Source organism: Eublepharis macularius, chromosome 2 (genome assembly GCF_028583425.1).
Source record: "Eublepharis macularius isolate TG4126 chromosome 2, MPM_Emac_v1.0, whole genome shotgun sequence".
Classification (NCBI taxonomy): domain Eukaryota; kingdom Metazoa; phylum Chordata; class Lepidosauria; order Squamata; family Eublepharidae; genus Eublepharis; species Eublepharis macularius.
Window position 1 is genome coordinate 176571971 of NC_072791.1, and position 16277 is coordinate 176588247.

A 16277-nucleotide genomic window follows, 5' to 3' on the forward strand; every position below is an offset into this window, starting at 1 on the left:
AGAAGAGGCAGTTGCCAAAATGTTTGGGGCTTGTGCGTGTGTGTATAATGAAAAATTAAGTGACTTGAGGCTTATGCTACTTTTTCTACTCATTTAAAAATGTATCTCTTTAAAACAGTTAATGATAGAGTTTTTATGCCCTATTTTATTAAAGCAAAATGCACTTGGGTATGAAGATGAATAAAATGAAGATTTTATGCAGCACAGATGTATTTTTATGAATGGAGATATGGCATGTACTTAAATTTTGCATTGAAACATGAAAGAAGTGCTGAACTTGCATGCATTAGCATTTGAGTTTCTGGAACGTTGAACTGTTGTCAAGGCATGATGGCAGGTTAAAAGTTGTAACTAACTAGGCGGAAAGAATATGATGATGAAAATGTGACTGAATGGGACCGCAGAAGAGAGGCACATATATATGTAGAACAGCAGGATTTGAGTCCAGTGGCACTCTAGAGACCTAAATCCCTTCATCATCTGAGAAGGGCCCTTTGACTCTCAAAAGCTTAATACCCTGAACGTCTTGTTGGTCTCTAAGGTCCCTGTGGACATAAATCGTGCCGTTCTACTGCAGATCAACACGAAAACCTACCTGAAACTACATGGTCCTAGAAGAATAACACTGTTCATTTAGAAGGATTGCACTGTACAATTCTCCACCAGACCTGGAAGCTTGAAGGTTTTTGTGGGAACTCTGATTGAAACACCTTGCAAACACAATGGATTATATGCCAGAGCTTTGTTCTCTGCCTACAAGCATAGCAGACTAGGGAGACTAGTGAAGTATGGCTTTATAGATCAACAGTGTATAATTGGTGATTCTTATATTTATAGGTGTCTGAGAGTAAACCCTAAAGGATTAGATGATGAAAGCAAAGATTACCTTTCATTGTATTTACTTCTAGTTAGCTGTCCAAAAAGTGAAGTGAGAGCAAAATTTAAATTTTCTCTCTTAAATGCAAAAAGAGAAGAAACAAAAGCAATGGGTAAGTACATTTCTAGATTTTCCTAGACTGATAAATAACTTTCAGTTTGAGAAATGAATACAGGGACCTTGGCCTTCAGGCAAGCTGAAGTGGAAAAGTGATGATTTAAACATTGTTTTCACTTCTCCAGAAACATCCCACTTCACAAATGCTAAATTGAACCTCTTGGGAGAGGTGATAAATATTGAGCATTTGTGCATTTAAGTTTTCTACTTAAGACCAAATTAGATGGTATTATTCCGCAGTATATTGACTAGAATTTCTGGCCATTTAAACTAATCAGCATCCCCATAAAGCTGCTTTGAAAATTGAGGAGGGCATGTTTAACCATTACCCATGACACTTTCTCAATGTAAGTTGCAAATTCAGGTGGGTGAAGCTTTACATCAGAAAGCCAGTGTGCTGTCATGGCTACTGAGTTGGATTAGGATTGGAAAGACCAATCTTAAAATCCCTGCTTGCCAGGAAAATCATTTTTAAATTCCTTGCTTGCCATGAAACAAACCTTGAGCCAATCACACACACACTCCCTCTCTTCTCCCCCCATCCCTCAGAGGGCAGTTACGAAGATAAAATGAAGGGAGAATTATATATGCCATCTAGAGATCCCTGTAGGAAGGGCAGGATAAAAACGTGCTTAATAAATTAACCCTGACTTCCCAGGCCCTTTTATTTATTTAAGAGTACCCACTTCGAAAACTACTTTCATAGTCTTGAAAGCTTCCTGTGAAACTGGTAGTGGTAGAAAGTGCTATCAAGTCACAGCTGACTTATGGCAACCCCTGGTGGGGTTTTCAAGGCAAGACACTAACAGAGGTGGTTTGCCACTGCCTGCCTCTACAACCCTGGTCTTTTTTGGAGGCTGTCCATCCAATTACTAACCAAGGCTGACCCTGCTTAGCCTCTGAAATCTTACCTAAGGACTTCATGATGTCATTATCTTTTGGTTGTGAAAATGCTGGATGTATAAAATTCCAACTGCACATTACAACAAAAGCTGTTTTGGTAAAAAGGGCCCTTTCATAGATTGTCACTTGTATCAGCTTGGATCCCATAGACTGCATGTTTAAGGACAAATCTGGATATGGTTCTTGTCCACTTCACCCCACTAATCCCATAAGACCTCCAGAACTCTGATGCTGGTGACTGTGGAGCTCACGTGGACAACAAGACATGCAGCTCAGAGTGCTCCACTGATGTGGGGCAGCTACAGTGCTTTCTGTGCCAGTGAAATTTCCACCAACAGGAAAGGAGGGATGGCATTTTTCATCTTCTTATTGCAGCTCTTCAGGCCACATGGCTGTTTGTCCACTTGAGTCTTACAAACTCCAGCATCAGTATTTTAGAGATCTTGAGAGCTGCTGGGGAAAGCAGTTGGGGAGAACCACATCATTATGTGCATGCTTCCTAGGATCTAGGTCAATATGTTTTTGTATATACTTAAAAATATAATTTCTGTATTCAGTTATGTTTTACATTCAGGTTATGTTTAGTCCTCTGCCATATGCACATGTGATGGCAAATACTCATTTCCTGTTTTTAATGAGCAAAATAGCTTTGAATGTGGCTCAGTAATGGACCTGGCTTCAAATCTCAGCCAGTACAGACTCTGATGAGGGTCAGGAAATTATTACATAGTTTTTAATACAGAAACTGAAGCTCAGTAACAATCTGTTACTGAAAAGCAACCCTCTTGTTAATGAATAAATAGTGTAGTGCTTTGTATGGTTATTCCAAGGGTATTGAAATCAATGGGCTTAGACTGGAGTAACTCTGCATAGGAATGCACCATAAGGATTATAAAGCAGTCAGCAATACTCTAAATGCTGTCTAAAATGTATTGATGGAGCTAGTTATAAAAATGAAATTGAGTCCTAGCCAGTCTAGTTTATTGAATGGGAGAATAATGTGCAAAAGTTTCCAGCTTAATTAAAAAAAAAAACCTGCTTGCCATAATACCATTGCTATTTTTTTGTGCTGATCTTTCAAACCAAGTTACATATGTATTGTATTGTATGTATTTTATTCACTGGTAGGTTTGAGTAAGTTGTGTTAATCTGCAATCAACCATGTAAGTTTTGTCTATTATAGTAATATATTAACAATTTTTAATTTTTAAAGCTCAATTTGTATCCCATCATTCTCTCCGATGGAGAGCCAAAGCAGCTTACATCATTCTCTTCTCCTCCATTTTTTCCTCACAACAACTATGTGTGAGGTAGATTAGGCGGAGAGTTTGTGACTGGCCCAGGATCGCCCAGTGAGCTGCTGTGGTCGAGCGGGAAATCAAACCTGAGTTGCCAGGTCCATCACTCTAGCCAGTACAATACATAGGTTCTCTTAATATAGCTCTGATTTGACTTACTTCACTTACCTCCTTTATTTATTTAAATTGTTTATATGCCATCTTTCCAACCGAAACAGGATCTCCAACGCAACAACCATATAATTAAAACATTAAAATAACATTTAAAATGCATACAGAAATACAAAAAAGTATAGATATATAAACAAACATCATTATTTTAAAGTGAAAACTGTTTTAATTTAATACTTTTTTTTAATTCATTTGCTACTAGAAAGCCAAAGAGCTTATCGATTTGTTCAAGGCAAGGATTGGGGTTTTAAAAAATTCATTCGAAGAGATTTTTTACTTGATGAAGCGAATGGTCTTTTACCAGATGATAAACTTACGTTATTTTGTGAGGTAGGTAATCAAGCAGTGCTTTTTAAAACAAAATATTGGTTTGCACCAGCATTGAATGAGAAATGGGGGGGAGGGGTTTAAATGTTACATTTATTCTATGTTGAAGAAACACCATAACAATTTTTTTAAGAACTTAATGTGAAAGCTTAATGTTTGTAAATCCTGTGTTACATCAGCTTGACTTCTGGTCTTGTACGTTGTTCATGAAGTGGCTTGGGATGAAAAGAACTAGAGCTGGAGACTTTCTGCAGTCTCACTAAATGGGGAGGATTGGAAGAAGGTAACACTTTGGGGGGCTTCAGTAACGTGACAGGAATTCCCAATGCCTTGTCACAGGGATGCGTCTTTCTTTCAGAGGATGCCTGTTGCCTTCTAGTCGTGCTTGGATAATTCTTGTGGGCCACTTATTGATGCAAGCTGTAATGAGGTCACCATTAAGGCTTACTTTAGTGAGTTTCTCCTCACTGCAAGACAAAGTGGCTTTATTTATTTATTTGTTTGTTTGTTTGCTTAAATTTATAGTCCGCCCTCCCCAACCAAGTGGGCTCAGGGCGGATCACAACAATTTAAAACACACAACACTTTAACACTTAGTTGCATTTAATAGTTGTGGCTTTCTGCCTAGTTATTTGTGGTGGTGGCTTGTTTATTTCAGGGTGATATATAGCTAGGCCAGTGTTGAGGTGTAGTCACCCTGATTGCATTTCAAGAGATCATATGCTTAAATCTTTTGTCTAAATATCTTTGATTCATGGTTGATTTTATAAATATATAAGGAGCTGTATTGGATTGTTGCAGTCCAGCATTTGACAGTTTACCACCCTTTTGGGTCTTAGATAGGGACACCAGAAATTGAATTTGAGACCTAATAAATGCAAAGCACTCAATTTTCCACCTGTATAATTTGTCCAACAATAGATTACTGGCATCCAAGTCCCAGCGCTAGTTTGCATAAGCAGAGCTGTGGGTGAGGAGCATCTACGCTGAAGTGAGTTCCAAGTTGAAATCCAGGCTTGTACACAGTCACTTTCAGCTGGCTCTTGGACTCATGCCCCATAGTTCTGCCATGTACACCTACCATCCTACTACCAGGTTTTGGCCACTTCTTTGTTGGTTTGCAATTTCAAAGGTGTGTTTCTCTTTGAAGATAGCATGTTTATGTTGGTTCAAAATATTAGGTGACAAATCTCTTAAGGCTGGATGAGTCTGGGTTCTGGGTCAGTGTGCTTTGGATGCTAGCCATTTGTCCCCTTGTGGCCATCTTGTGTCTAGAGAAGCGAGGCAAGAAAGAAGATACAGGCTGAACCGTGCCTTTTAAGTGGGGGAGAAAACCGTCTGCTGGTCTTGTTTATGTACAGTTTGAAATTCACCAGTGGCAGCTGAGGAACTGAGCTCTTACTCCACTTGTTACCAAAAGCAGCACACAATTTTGCATGCTGTTGTTAGTAGAAACCTTAGTAATGTGGATATAGCTACTTCATTAAAAGCCATTTTGGCTTACTGTATTTAAGGTTTCTGCAACAACCATCCCTTGATAACAGTAAGTTGTCGCTCTTCAGATTTAGGCCTATCAACAGAGGCTAACAAAATGGAGGCAAATCTTACTACTCATGAGGGCATGAGCAAATGCACATTACTTAAAGGAATTGAAAAACCTGATGAGTGTTAATTCTCTGGTGGAATATATCATTAGCCTTGGGGAGAAAATGCATGAGAAATAAATGCAAATAGCCCTATATTATTCCAGTAACCTAAATTGTCTTAGTAAAATCCAGTAAGACTGCTTATGTTACTTAAAAATGGAATCCAGTGAAGAAGGTTATGATCCAAGTACAGTGAGTGTTAAATATACATTGGCAGGTTATCACTTGCTGCTGTGGACTGATTAGGGGCTTAGGAAGATGATAGACTCTCTAACAGCTAACAAGTTTGCTTTGATCTTTATATTTACAAGAAATGTATAAAAAATTTCTTGGCAATATTACAACTTAATTATGTGTCATTATGCTGTGTAGGAAGAATAATTGAAATGTGGCCCCTGAGACTAAATGGTGCAAATATATCTTATTTTAGTTAGACAGACAAGCTAAATTAGGTATGTGATGAATTTGTTATGAATACAATTATTCAGTTGGTAAGTGGATGTAACACATTTCTGGGTCTGAAAGGATCCTTATGCTTTCATAAAATATTCCCAATTCAAATAGTTTATGCTGCTGGCCAAACTTGTTTGGGAGGTGAATATTAATAAAGACAGGGGTGAGAGATGAACGGGGTGTTTAAAAAGTGTTGTGTACATTGTTCAGATGGGCTTATGGAAATAGAATTTGTCGTTGGTTTTCACAAAAATACTCCTGTCAAAGTCGCTCAGTTGAATACTTTCTTTAAAGGCATAGCAAGTCTGAGACACTAGCTCTGAATTTTACCTTAAAACATTCCTTATTTTTGAATTCGGGAGAGTCACTTGACCTATCTTCTTCAAGAGTCGTAATAATATTGACTCCAAAAGAAAGGCCAGTCCTTGGCTGAATACCTCAGATAAAAGAAATCCTGCTGCTCTGGCATTGCCAAAGCCATTTCCTTTTGAACTTTGATACATTTGCATTCTATTTTGTGCTGCTGCAACTTTGAAAACAGCAACAAAGCCACATTTACCTGCATAGACTACTACAAGATGTTCGTTAGCAGAACTTTTTGTGGGTTAGCTATGAAGGTGTTTTTTAATGTTGCGTCCTAAGCCTCTTCCTCCAAGTTTCTATTTGTTGACTTCCAACTAAGTCCAAGTCTCCCATGTTATTGAATCAGCTTAGCATGGGGATGATCCACTGAGAGCACGAAATTTGTATTGCATACATAGTTGTTGATCTCAAAGATTTTTGCTAATCTTTTGCATTAATTAGACACTTTGTAGTGGATACTGTTGACTTGTCAGACAAATGGGCAAGCCAGAGCTTTGAAATAAGTTTCCTTTGCTCTCACATAATCTCGCTATATACATGAAATATTTGAATTATTATTGGTTGGGCATCAAATGGTACAAACTGCATGAATTCCTAATCTAGGTTGTATTGTATTTTAACTCTGGGAGCAGTTGCATCAAGATTTTTAACATTGTGTGTGTTACCTTGCTATTTTCTGTTAGGTAAGCGTAGTACAGGATTCTGTGAATATATCAGGACAGTCTAATGCAAACACGTTAAAGGTACCAGAATGCCGACTTGCAGAAGATCTAGGAAATCTCTGGGAGACAACTAGATTTACAGATTGCAGTTTTTATGTAGGAGGACAAGAATTCAAAGCTCATAAATCTGTTCTTTCAGGTACACTCTACTTTTATTCTAATTTTAACTAAACATGTACAGTCTTGGTATGGTATTAATACATATGTTCCTTGCCACAGCTCGTTCACCAGTTTTTAATGCAATGTTTGAACATGAAATGGAGGAAAGCAAAAAGGTGAGTGAATATGGTTCTTTGACATAATACATTTGGGGAGTTGTTTCCTGGAGGCTTATTAAGCTTTGATTTACAGTATAGGTGCAATATTTGATTAGATTAACTAAACTTCTTGATATAAAGGGTAACCAATTCAATCAGTTTGTGGATATTCTTTGAATTTGTAATTTTTTAAAACCTAAGTACTTACAAAAATGATGGGCAGAGGGCATCTTCTTAGAAGAGCATTCCCTCTCCTGTTTTACAGGGTGGAATGTTTCTTAAAATGGTGCCTGCTGCATCATGCAGGTAATCTCAAAACACAGGAAGTGTGCTTCATTCTTTAAAACTATATAAATCATGCAGAGCATTGCAGATATAATCAATATGTTGTTGACTAAAATGTCTTATTGTGCAGTTATCCTAGTTATTAGATGCTCATGCACCTGGTAATACACTGGAGGGTTCTAGCTGTCTATGAAGCAGTTGCTGCTGCACCCTTAACAGACAGAACCATGGGGTTGCCATGGCTGTTGCTACTGGTCTATAGAAAAAATAAATCTGCTAGTCTGGTTTGGATCCTGTGAGCAAGTTCTGTGTATCCTGATAGCATCTGCTACAGAGCGCTCTTCCTCTTTCGTTTGTATGTGGACCCGCTGAAAACCATTGATGTTGTGCAAATGGAAGTTTTTATTTCTGCACACTTCCTCTTCTGCTATCTAATGCACATGGAACTTGTTCATAGGAGCTGAGCCATTGTCTCCTGTGCTGTACTGGTTGAGAAGCTGAAAATATAGTTTCTCTGATTTAAGCTTGAAAAGCATCCTAGAAGCACTTAAATGTAGTACTGCATTCAAGCTTCAAAAGCAGAGAGGAGAGAGAACTCCTACTGAGATGCATGAAATTGAGAGTGACTTGTGTCTCTTCCTTCTAAATGTTAGTACAATCTTTAAGGTTTACCTTGCACAAAAAGACTGAGGCATTCACAGAATGAAACAATTGTACTTCTGATTCAACTAATCTTTTAACATCTGAATTCATTAACCTTACATTTAAAAGAATCCTAAGTAGCTATAATGGGAACCTAACAGCATTCAGTCTCCTCACACTAAAATATTGTTGAAAGTAAAGGGCTGAGTGTTATATATTATGCAGTGTAGGAAGACTGTAATATTTTAATTCATAAACATGATGAGGTTTTTTTGTTTTATGTAACAGAATCGCGTAGAAATAAATGATGTAGACCCTGAGGTTTTTAAAGAAATGATGAGATTCATTTATACAGGGAAAGCACCAAACCTTGACAAAATGGCTGACAACTTGTTGGCAGCAGCAGACAAAGTAAGTAATTGGCTCTCATAGTGGCTCTTACAGATCATTTTAACAACCTAAAAATATATATATTTGAGTATTCCATATCACTCTGAACAGCGCAAGCAGAATCCACAAGTAACAAACTGGGCAATTAGTAATAGAAATGTTAGAAAAGGGAAGATCTAGAAATTGTATGGAAATTGCTTATGTAATTAAGTAAATTGCTGTTCTTGAAATGTTTTGGATGTCTTTATGGAGAGCTTGATGAATAGCTGAACTGTGGATTGATTGGGCTATTTATGAAAGTTAATGTTCAAAGAAAAACTATACAGGAAAAACTCCTGTGTCTAGTGTTGGTCACGCTGGTTTGGATGCAGTGATATGTGAGCACAAGGATTGCCAGACTTTCTTGTAGTCTAATTTAACCCTGGGAAAAAGTGATTTCTTAGGGTCACATTGTCCAGTAATCATGCAGGGCTACAAGGAGAGGAAACTTCCCTTCCGGCCTCCTCTCTCAGCACGTGGGTCCTGTAACTCCAAGAACAAATTTTCCTGGACTTGTAAAGGATTGCTGCATGGAGGGGGAAATGGGAAAGATCTGCAATCCTTGTACTCAATTGATTGCTAGATCCAACTTACTATTTCAAGATGAGCACAAGAGCAAGGATACAAAGATGTAGTTTAAGCAAGTCTAGGTATTTGTGGCTTAAATGTGAATGCTGCAGCTTAGCAATAACGAATAATGGGTAAAGTACATCATTCTTCAATACACATAATTAAAGATGTAAATGTAGCCTCTTTGAGTAACAGTTTAGGATGTTACCTCTTGGAACACAATGAATCTGAACTGGTCTCTTGACACTTTCTCAGATATTTCCATTCCAAGGGTCTGGGGTGGACTAGTGGACAATTGTAGTCATGGATGCTGATTTATGTTACAGGATTATATTTGAGCCTTGTAATACATTGCTTTATTTTGAGTGGCTGCTTGCTTGTACTTTAAGGGCCAAGTACTTCACAGTTCCCTGTGCAATTATGTGTGTGTTATAGATGTCTACTTTAACAGGAAAAAAATAATGGGAACAATGAGCAAAGTTTTTTCTCTTGTTAGTATGCACTGGAACGGCTGAAGGTCATGTGTGAAGAAGCTCTGTGTAGTAACCTCTCGGTAGAAAATGTCGCAGACATTCTTATCCTTGCTGATTTGCACAGTGCAGAACAGTTGAAAGCACAAGCAATAGACTTTATTAACAGGCACGTACTTGGTTTTCTTTTTTTAAAAAAATCCTTCATCTGTTAGTTAATATTCTTACAATTAATATCTAGGTAATTTTTTTTATGCCACAGGTGCAGTGTTCTTAGGCAACTTGGTTGTAAAGATGGGAAAAACTGGAACAGCAAGTAAGTAAAATATTCGCATCTGGGTCATCCAGAAGTAACCCATGCTTGTCTTCACCTTAAGTCCTAGTAAACTAGAATAAACATACTAGATATAATCATTAAAGCAGTTGTCCTTAACATTCTATTATAGCAGTAAGTAACCAGTTTTATAAATAGTAGGAACTCCTTATACAAGATGTAAATGCTGCTTAGTCAGGTCCGTAAGTATGGGGGGCATTTGCTAGAACACTCCCCCCACCCTGAAATGTCATATTTCACCTCTGAATTATGGGCATATAGTTATTTCCCATGAATACTATGTGATGTGTAGTGTTACTATTAATATTATTCAGTTATTCAATGTGACATCGCCAGGCCTCTCCCTGTGTCACTGATGGACCCCATACATGGCATCAGGTCCCATCCAGTGGATCTCAGTTTGGGATACTGAGATCTCACGGTAAAGATAGGAGATGGGGTACTTTTGTTTTGCACGAGCAATCACAAAAGCAATTTCAGCACTCCTGTGTACAAATAATACTTGGTTTGTATTATTTATAGCTGGATCCTATACATATTTACTTGGAAGAACATATTGTGAGACTCAGTGGGGCTTGCTTCTTAGAAAGTTGCCTAGCATTACAACTTTAGTCTCCTGATTCTGGTAAATCTGTTTATTTACAGCCAAGCGACAGACATAATGGAAACGGCAGGCTGGAAGTCAATGATCCACTCCCACCCCCACTTAGTAGCTGAGGCCTTTCGAGCACTAGCATCTGCACAGTGTCCTCAGTTCGGCATTCCACGCAAACGACTAAAACAGTCATGAAATCTTCCATGGACTTTAGAGAAATATTCCTCCACGCCCAGAGGAGTCTTCTCAACCATCAGCCAGAATTTGTTATCCCTGTCCACAGAACATAACCTGAAAGCTTTTAAGAATGGATAATATATGGTTTAAAAATCAGCTTTAAATTAGACTGATAATTCTCCAGTTCACTGAAAGGCCTTAAATTCAACTACTCTAGTTCATGCGTTTTTGTTTTGTTTTTAAAATTGTGCCTCGTCTTTTTGACCAGGCCATGTAGGATTGCACTAGCTCCATAATGCAGTAATGTTGATAAATGAAGACCATTCTTGAAAGGGATCTTCTTCTTCTCCTTCCCCCCTCCAAGGGTAGCATTTGGTCTTGTGGTAACTGGAAGCTTTTAACTAGACTCTCATGGAAAGCACTTGAATTGGGGGGCAGCAAGCACTCCAGTCCAAGTACTGTATTTGGAGTGCATCAGAGAGTGCTGACAGGCATGCTGTGGCAATACACTATTCTGAATATAATTTATTTTTCATTGGTTCAGGTGAGTGAGGGAAATATGCAATGTTTTGGCCCAGAAATGTATTTTACTAGAGTTTGTAAATGCTTACTGTGCAAGAGTGTCCATCAAATGTTAAAAGAAACATACAGTAACCATTTTGGCCTGTGTTTCTTTAGGATCTATTGCTATTTTACTGAACCAGAATGAAAGTTAGCATTTTGCTATGGAAAGCGAATACATGATACATGTAGCAAAGGAATTTTTCCCCCTTAAATGGAATACATTGAAGATCAAGGATGCTTAAGAATGACCAAATGTAAATTTCAGAAATGGGCCAAATTATGGATTCTCAGTATGCACTTTTAATGTGTAACTTTTGTATGTTGTGTGGTACATATATATTTTGGTTTTGATAAATATGGTACAGTAATTGTGGCCTAACTTTTGAAATACATTAAGATACCCATAGCCACATGGGATTTAGTTTTGTTACTGCAAACAAGGAAAGCATGACTTGAGAGATGTTGATTCAAAGTAAATATCTCGCGTGTTCATGTTATAATCCATTCTATTTTCACACTTTGGACAGGTTTAGCTTTATTCCCTCAGTGTGTGTACGCACAAGCCTGTTCACACTAGTGGAAGTTGCACAGACACACACACTTAGCAGGAAGAATAGAAGTCTGAAATGTCAGTATTTGTAAGCATTGACTTGTTCTTTCTAGCATTTGTTGTTGTACTAGCATTGTGGATGGTATTGAAATTCTTCATAATGTGAAAAAGGATATAACAGCCTGTAAACTGCTTGTAATGGGCCAGTTTTGTATGATACGAACCTTAGCTTTAATGCCACCACTTCCAGTGTTTTTGCTAGCTTGTTTACAATGGGGAGGAATTTGTCCTGCAGCAATGCGCATCCTAAATGTTTCTTCAGTTATTACATTGAGTTTTACTTTAATGCTGGTGATGTGCTATATCTGTGGCTCAGTCAAAGTTGCAGTAAAATTGAAGAAAAGGGGATTTCTCAGAATATTACAGCTGAAGAGTTCTGATTGCCTATTCAGCTTACTTGCTTGCTGAACTCAGTTATGGTTTATTGCCTTTTCCAAATGGATGTCCTTCCTATTTTCAGCAGTGAAGCACTGAAAGATCTGGAGCATGTTTGTTCTTGAATTATGATTTCTAGTAAATGTCTAAAATACAATTGGGGGCAAATAGCAGGTTCCCAATCCCAGCACAGTACTAAAACTAGGGGGGAAGAAACCCTACATTTAACCAAACTCATTATTTGGGCGGAGCTGAATGCAAAATTCTGTACTGGCATCCTTCAGGCACAAGTGAAAGAGCCATTTCACTTGTGCTCCTGGTGATTTTCAGTGGCCTCCACTTCATTCAGTGAAGTACAGAGTGAGAGGCGTCCTATCCAGAGATTCATCATAGTGTTTAATGTTTATTGGGAGTTATCCCTATCTAAATTAAGGCCTTGTGGGTGTTCTTAGAGTCAGACATAAGGATGCCTATCCCTTCATAACGGAGAAATTCATGCCGCTGTGTAACTAATAAATCATAATGACCAATTTTACGTCTTGAAAATTGCAGCTAAATTATACAAAATGACTTGAATATTTAATACTACAATTGTCCATTTCAGCTTGTTCAAATATTACTAGATACGGCTGTCAGATGGAACATCTTAAGTGTTTTGAAAAGTTTTTAAAATCTTAATAGCAGCATTTTGTACCAAAAATATCAAACACTGTGCTGTAAGATTATGTATATTTCCTTAAATGTCCACTTGTCAAAATTAACAAAATGCATACTATACATTACACAAACAGGCAATCATGACAGTTGATCTACTGTTTTGTGTTGTGTGTGTGTTGGCTGTGTATGAAAAAAGTATAACAAAATGTTGTATTAAGTGGATGTACTAATCCACCTCTTTTCATTAGTGAACCACAAGCAGTGTTCTCACTCTTCCAAAAGAGCTGGCAAGAACAATTTTCTCTTAGTCACTTCAAATATCTCCCTAAAAATACATTGTAAGTTCAAAGTAATGCAGGAGAAAATGTCAATTAAAAATATTTTCAGGTTGAAAACTAGAAATCTTGAGAAGGTAGGCATAAGCCCCTTTAACAGGATTTTCAGCACAATTATCCAAGTGCCATGTTTGGCTTGCCAGCTCTACCTTTAACACCCATCAGTTTTTGCCATTGAACATTTTTTCCTAGGGGAATACCCTGCATGTGTCCTGTGTGTGGTGTGTGGGTTTTTAACAAAGATTATTTTCAGAAAAATAGGACATGGTGGGAAGTTTAAAAGTAGCAAGAGGTTCCACTTAAATGACTTCCATGGCAGTGTTTTCAAATGAAGGAAACTTCAGTAATGCATCTAGACTTGACAGTCCATTTACTGCATGCTGAGGTATGAATTCATAGTGCCTTTTTCCAAATGTAAGAGAATAGGATGCAAAATTTTGAAAATACTTAGGAAAGCTAGAGAGAAGCCCTGATACTTACTTTCTCTGCAAAAAAAATCATTGTAGGCATTCCTTACATTTAATGGGCTGAATCCGAAACTGTGGCTATTAACATAAGCTTTTTGATGGTTCTGTTATTTAAGTGTGGAATGGTAATAAGACCTTGATGACTTTTGTCTTCAGAGAGAGTAATGTAGGACATGGTCTGCATGCTCCTTGATTATCTCCTTAAGCCCCCTTATAATGAGAGCATGCTCTCAAGCTCAAGACTAAGTTTTTGTGGTAGTAAATTTTCTGTAGGAATTAGGTAACCTTTTGAGGACGCTTTGTTTTAGATCATAGGGTATGACTTGTTAAAATGATTGAAGTTTACCCCAACTTTAATTTTTTTATTGGGAAAGATGATTGGATTTTCATAACACTTCCTACAAACATCATTTTTGTTGGTTCATCCTACAACACAACTGCATTGGTTTGCTTGCTTTCTGCTTGCAGCAAATGGACTTCCCTGAAATGGCAATTCATTATTTTTGTCAGTGTGCTGTGGTTTTAGTTAATCATACTCTGTAATCTAGTTAATCCTGGATTTTGATATTTCAAAATGAAGGTTTGTTGATGAATCCTGTTTTAGAATCTAAACATTGGAAGAACTTAAACCTGGTCTTATTTGGAAGTTACTCATATTACCTATCATGTTAAACATGTGCATCAAACCATTCAGCCTTTTATATCTGCCTGATGTTAACAGTGAAATACTTTTTGTACCTTGTTGCTGAAAATATTTTTGCATTTCAGGACATCAAGTTACAATAAAGTTGTTACTTATACAGAAGGCCTTTGTGCACTTTGTCTTTTGGATACTGAGTTCTTGGTAGTTATTTTTTTTTAATCCTGCCTTTCCTCTAAAGAGTGTGGTTTCCCTCTCCCATTTATCCTCATAACTTCCCTTCAGGGTAGGTTAGGCTGAAAGCCACCTATAATTTATTTTGCTTCTTAGGTCTCAATGCTAGAAACTTGTCTCCTTCTGCATATGTCTGAGCTCGAGCTTTGGCATCATACCAGGTCTACTTTTTTGGGGCACATTGTAGATGTTCTCTTGCTCTGGCCAAATGTGTCTCCAGGTGGTCTGTGGCTCACTCATATAGCTCACAATGTATTCTAGTTCCAAAGTTTCATCTCCCCATGCATCTACTATGAGATCTAATGGGCCTTGAACCTGATGTAATTTGAAAGGACTGAACACAGTACTCTCTTGTAGGACCTCGTGGAAAGCAAACAGTAGGTGCTGTACTTTGGTGTTCCAGTGGTTTGTGTGATCTGCCACATAAGCCTGGATCATTCTTTTGTTGATGTAATTATTACTGGCAATGGATAAAGTTGTGCTCTGTTTTTATCTCCTGATATTCCCACAGTTTGACATGTGTCAAGTTTGGCAAAATTCTTTGTCTTGCCAATATAAGACAGTTGTAGGCCAAATATTCTTTGGGTTTTTTTATACCTAGATGTCCTCCACAAGGAATATCATACTAATTCCAGCAACTGAAGTTAGTACTTCTTAAGGACCGCAAGTTGTTTTTGTTTTCTACTCAGAACAAAAGAGTCTTCTCATAGATAACCATAGATAATCTATACAGGTATCTATCAGCTGCTATTACTGTGTTGTAACAGTAGTTGGTGGTTCAGCAGCTGTAGCACTAGCTTTCCCCACTTTAGTCACTGTTTCTGTCTCCATGGTAACTGGTCTCTTGGCCCGATTATAAGTGAGAACTAAAACACACTTTACTATTTCAGATAATTTCCCAAGATCAAAGCCTCTAGGATATCGCTGACCAGTGCAACCTGCCAGAGGCCACTCCATCCCTTACAGTTAATAGGTACCAGGGCTTGAGAAGCCTCCTTTTAATTGGTTTGTCCTTCCTAATTTGTTCAGATTTAGCCAAATTCTGGTGCATTGGTGAAAATTCTGCTCTTGTGTTATGCCACACATTCCCTTTTAACTCCCTCAGGCATTGTCTGTACAGACAGAACAGTTGCACACTTTTCCTCAAGAGCAGATGTTAACTCCACTTCCTGCTCTTTATTTTCCGATTCTACTTTTCTAACAACCTTCAGTTGTTTGGTAGAATCTGAAGTAGATGTTAGTTTAGGAGAGTTGCTGTGGCGTCCTAAGCAGGGCCCTGAAGATAATTGTAATGGTATATAAGTCCCAGGATGTACAAGGCTTTTAAAGGTCAACACCAGCACCTTGAATTGGGTCTGGAAGCAGATTGGAAGACAGTGAAGATGGAACAAAACTAGAGTAATATGGTCTCTGTGTCTCACCCTAGACCTGGACCCTTGCCCATTCTGGCTGCTACACTCATGTAAGGACCACATCACTGAGCCCCTAGATTTCATCATAATCACTAACTGGCAGTGCCTTCCCTTGGACACTACTTTTTTAAAAAGTCCCTACAGAAAAATGATATGGCCAATTATCATCAAGTCTATGATCTACTTTTTCTGGGCAAAGCAATTGAGTAGTCACTGACCAAGTCCAGGTCTCCGACAGCTCATATCCTCAGGACCCTTTGCAGTATTGCTTCAGGCCAAGCTATGGGTTTTGGTTTATAACTTTCATCTGAATGTAGGCAAAGGCCATGCATCTTCGTTGCTCCTAA

At 38.0% G+C, this 16277-nt stretch overlaps 1 protein-coding gene across 2 annotated transcripts in view; it reads left to right on the plus strand.

Annotated features, from left to right (window-relative positions):
• The window catches only part of SPOPL (speckle type BTB/POZ protein like), a 35732-nt gene extending 21289 nt beyond the window's left edge, over positions 1-14443 (plus strand). For both annotated transcript variants that reach the window (XM_054971438.1, XM_054971439.1), the window contains 8 exons: positions 838-989; positions 3569-3696; positions 6839-7016; positions 7097-7152; positions 8350-8472; positions 9557-9699; positions 9793-9846; positions 10510-14443. In XM_054971438.1, coding sequence (XP_054827413.1) covers positions 838-989; positions 3569-3696; positions 6839-7016; positions 7097-7152; positions 8350-8472; positions 9557-9699; positions 9793-9846; positions 10510-10654 — 979 coding nt within the window. In that variant the 3' untranslated portion in view covers positions 10655-14443. The remainder of the gene's footprint in view (positions 1-837; positions 990-3568; positions 3697-6838; positions 7017-7096; positions 7153-8349; positions 8473-9556; positions 9700-9792; positions 9847-10509) is intronic.
• The last annotated feature ends 1834 nt before the right edge of the window (positions 14444-16277 follow it).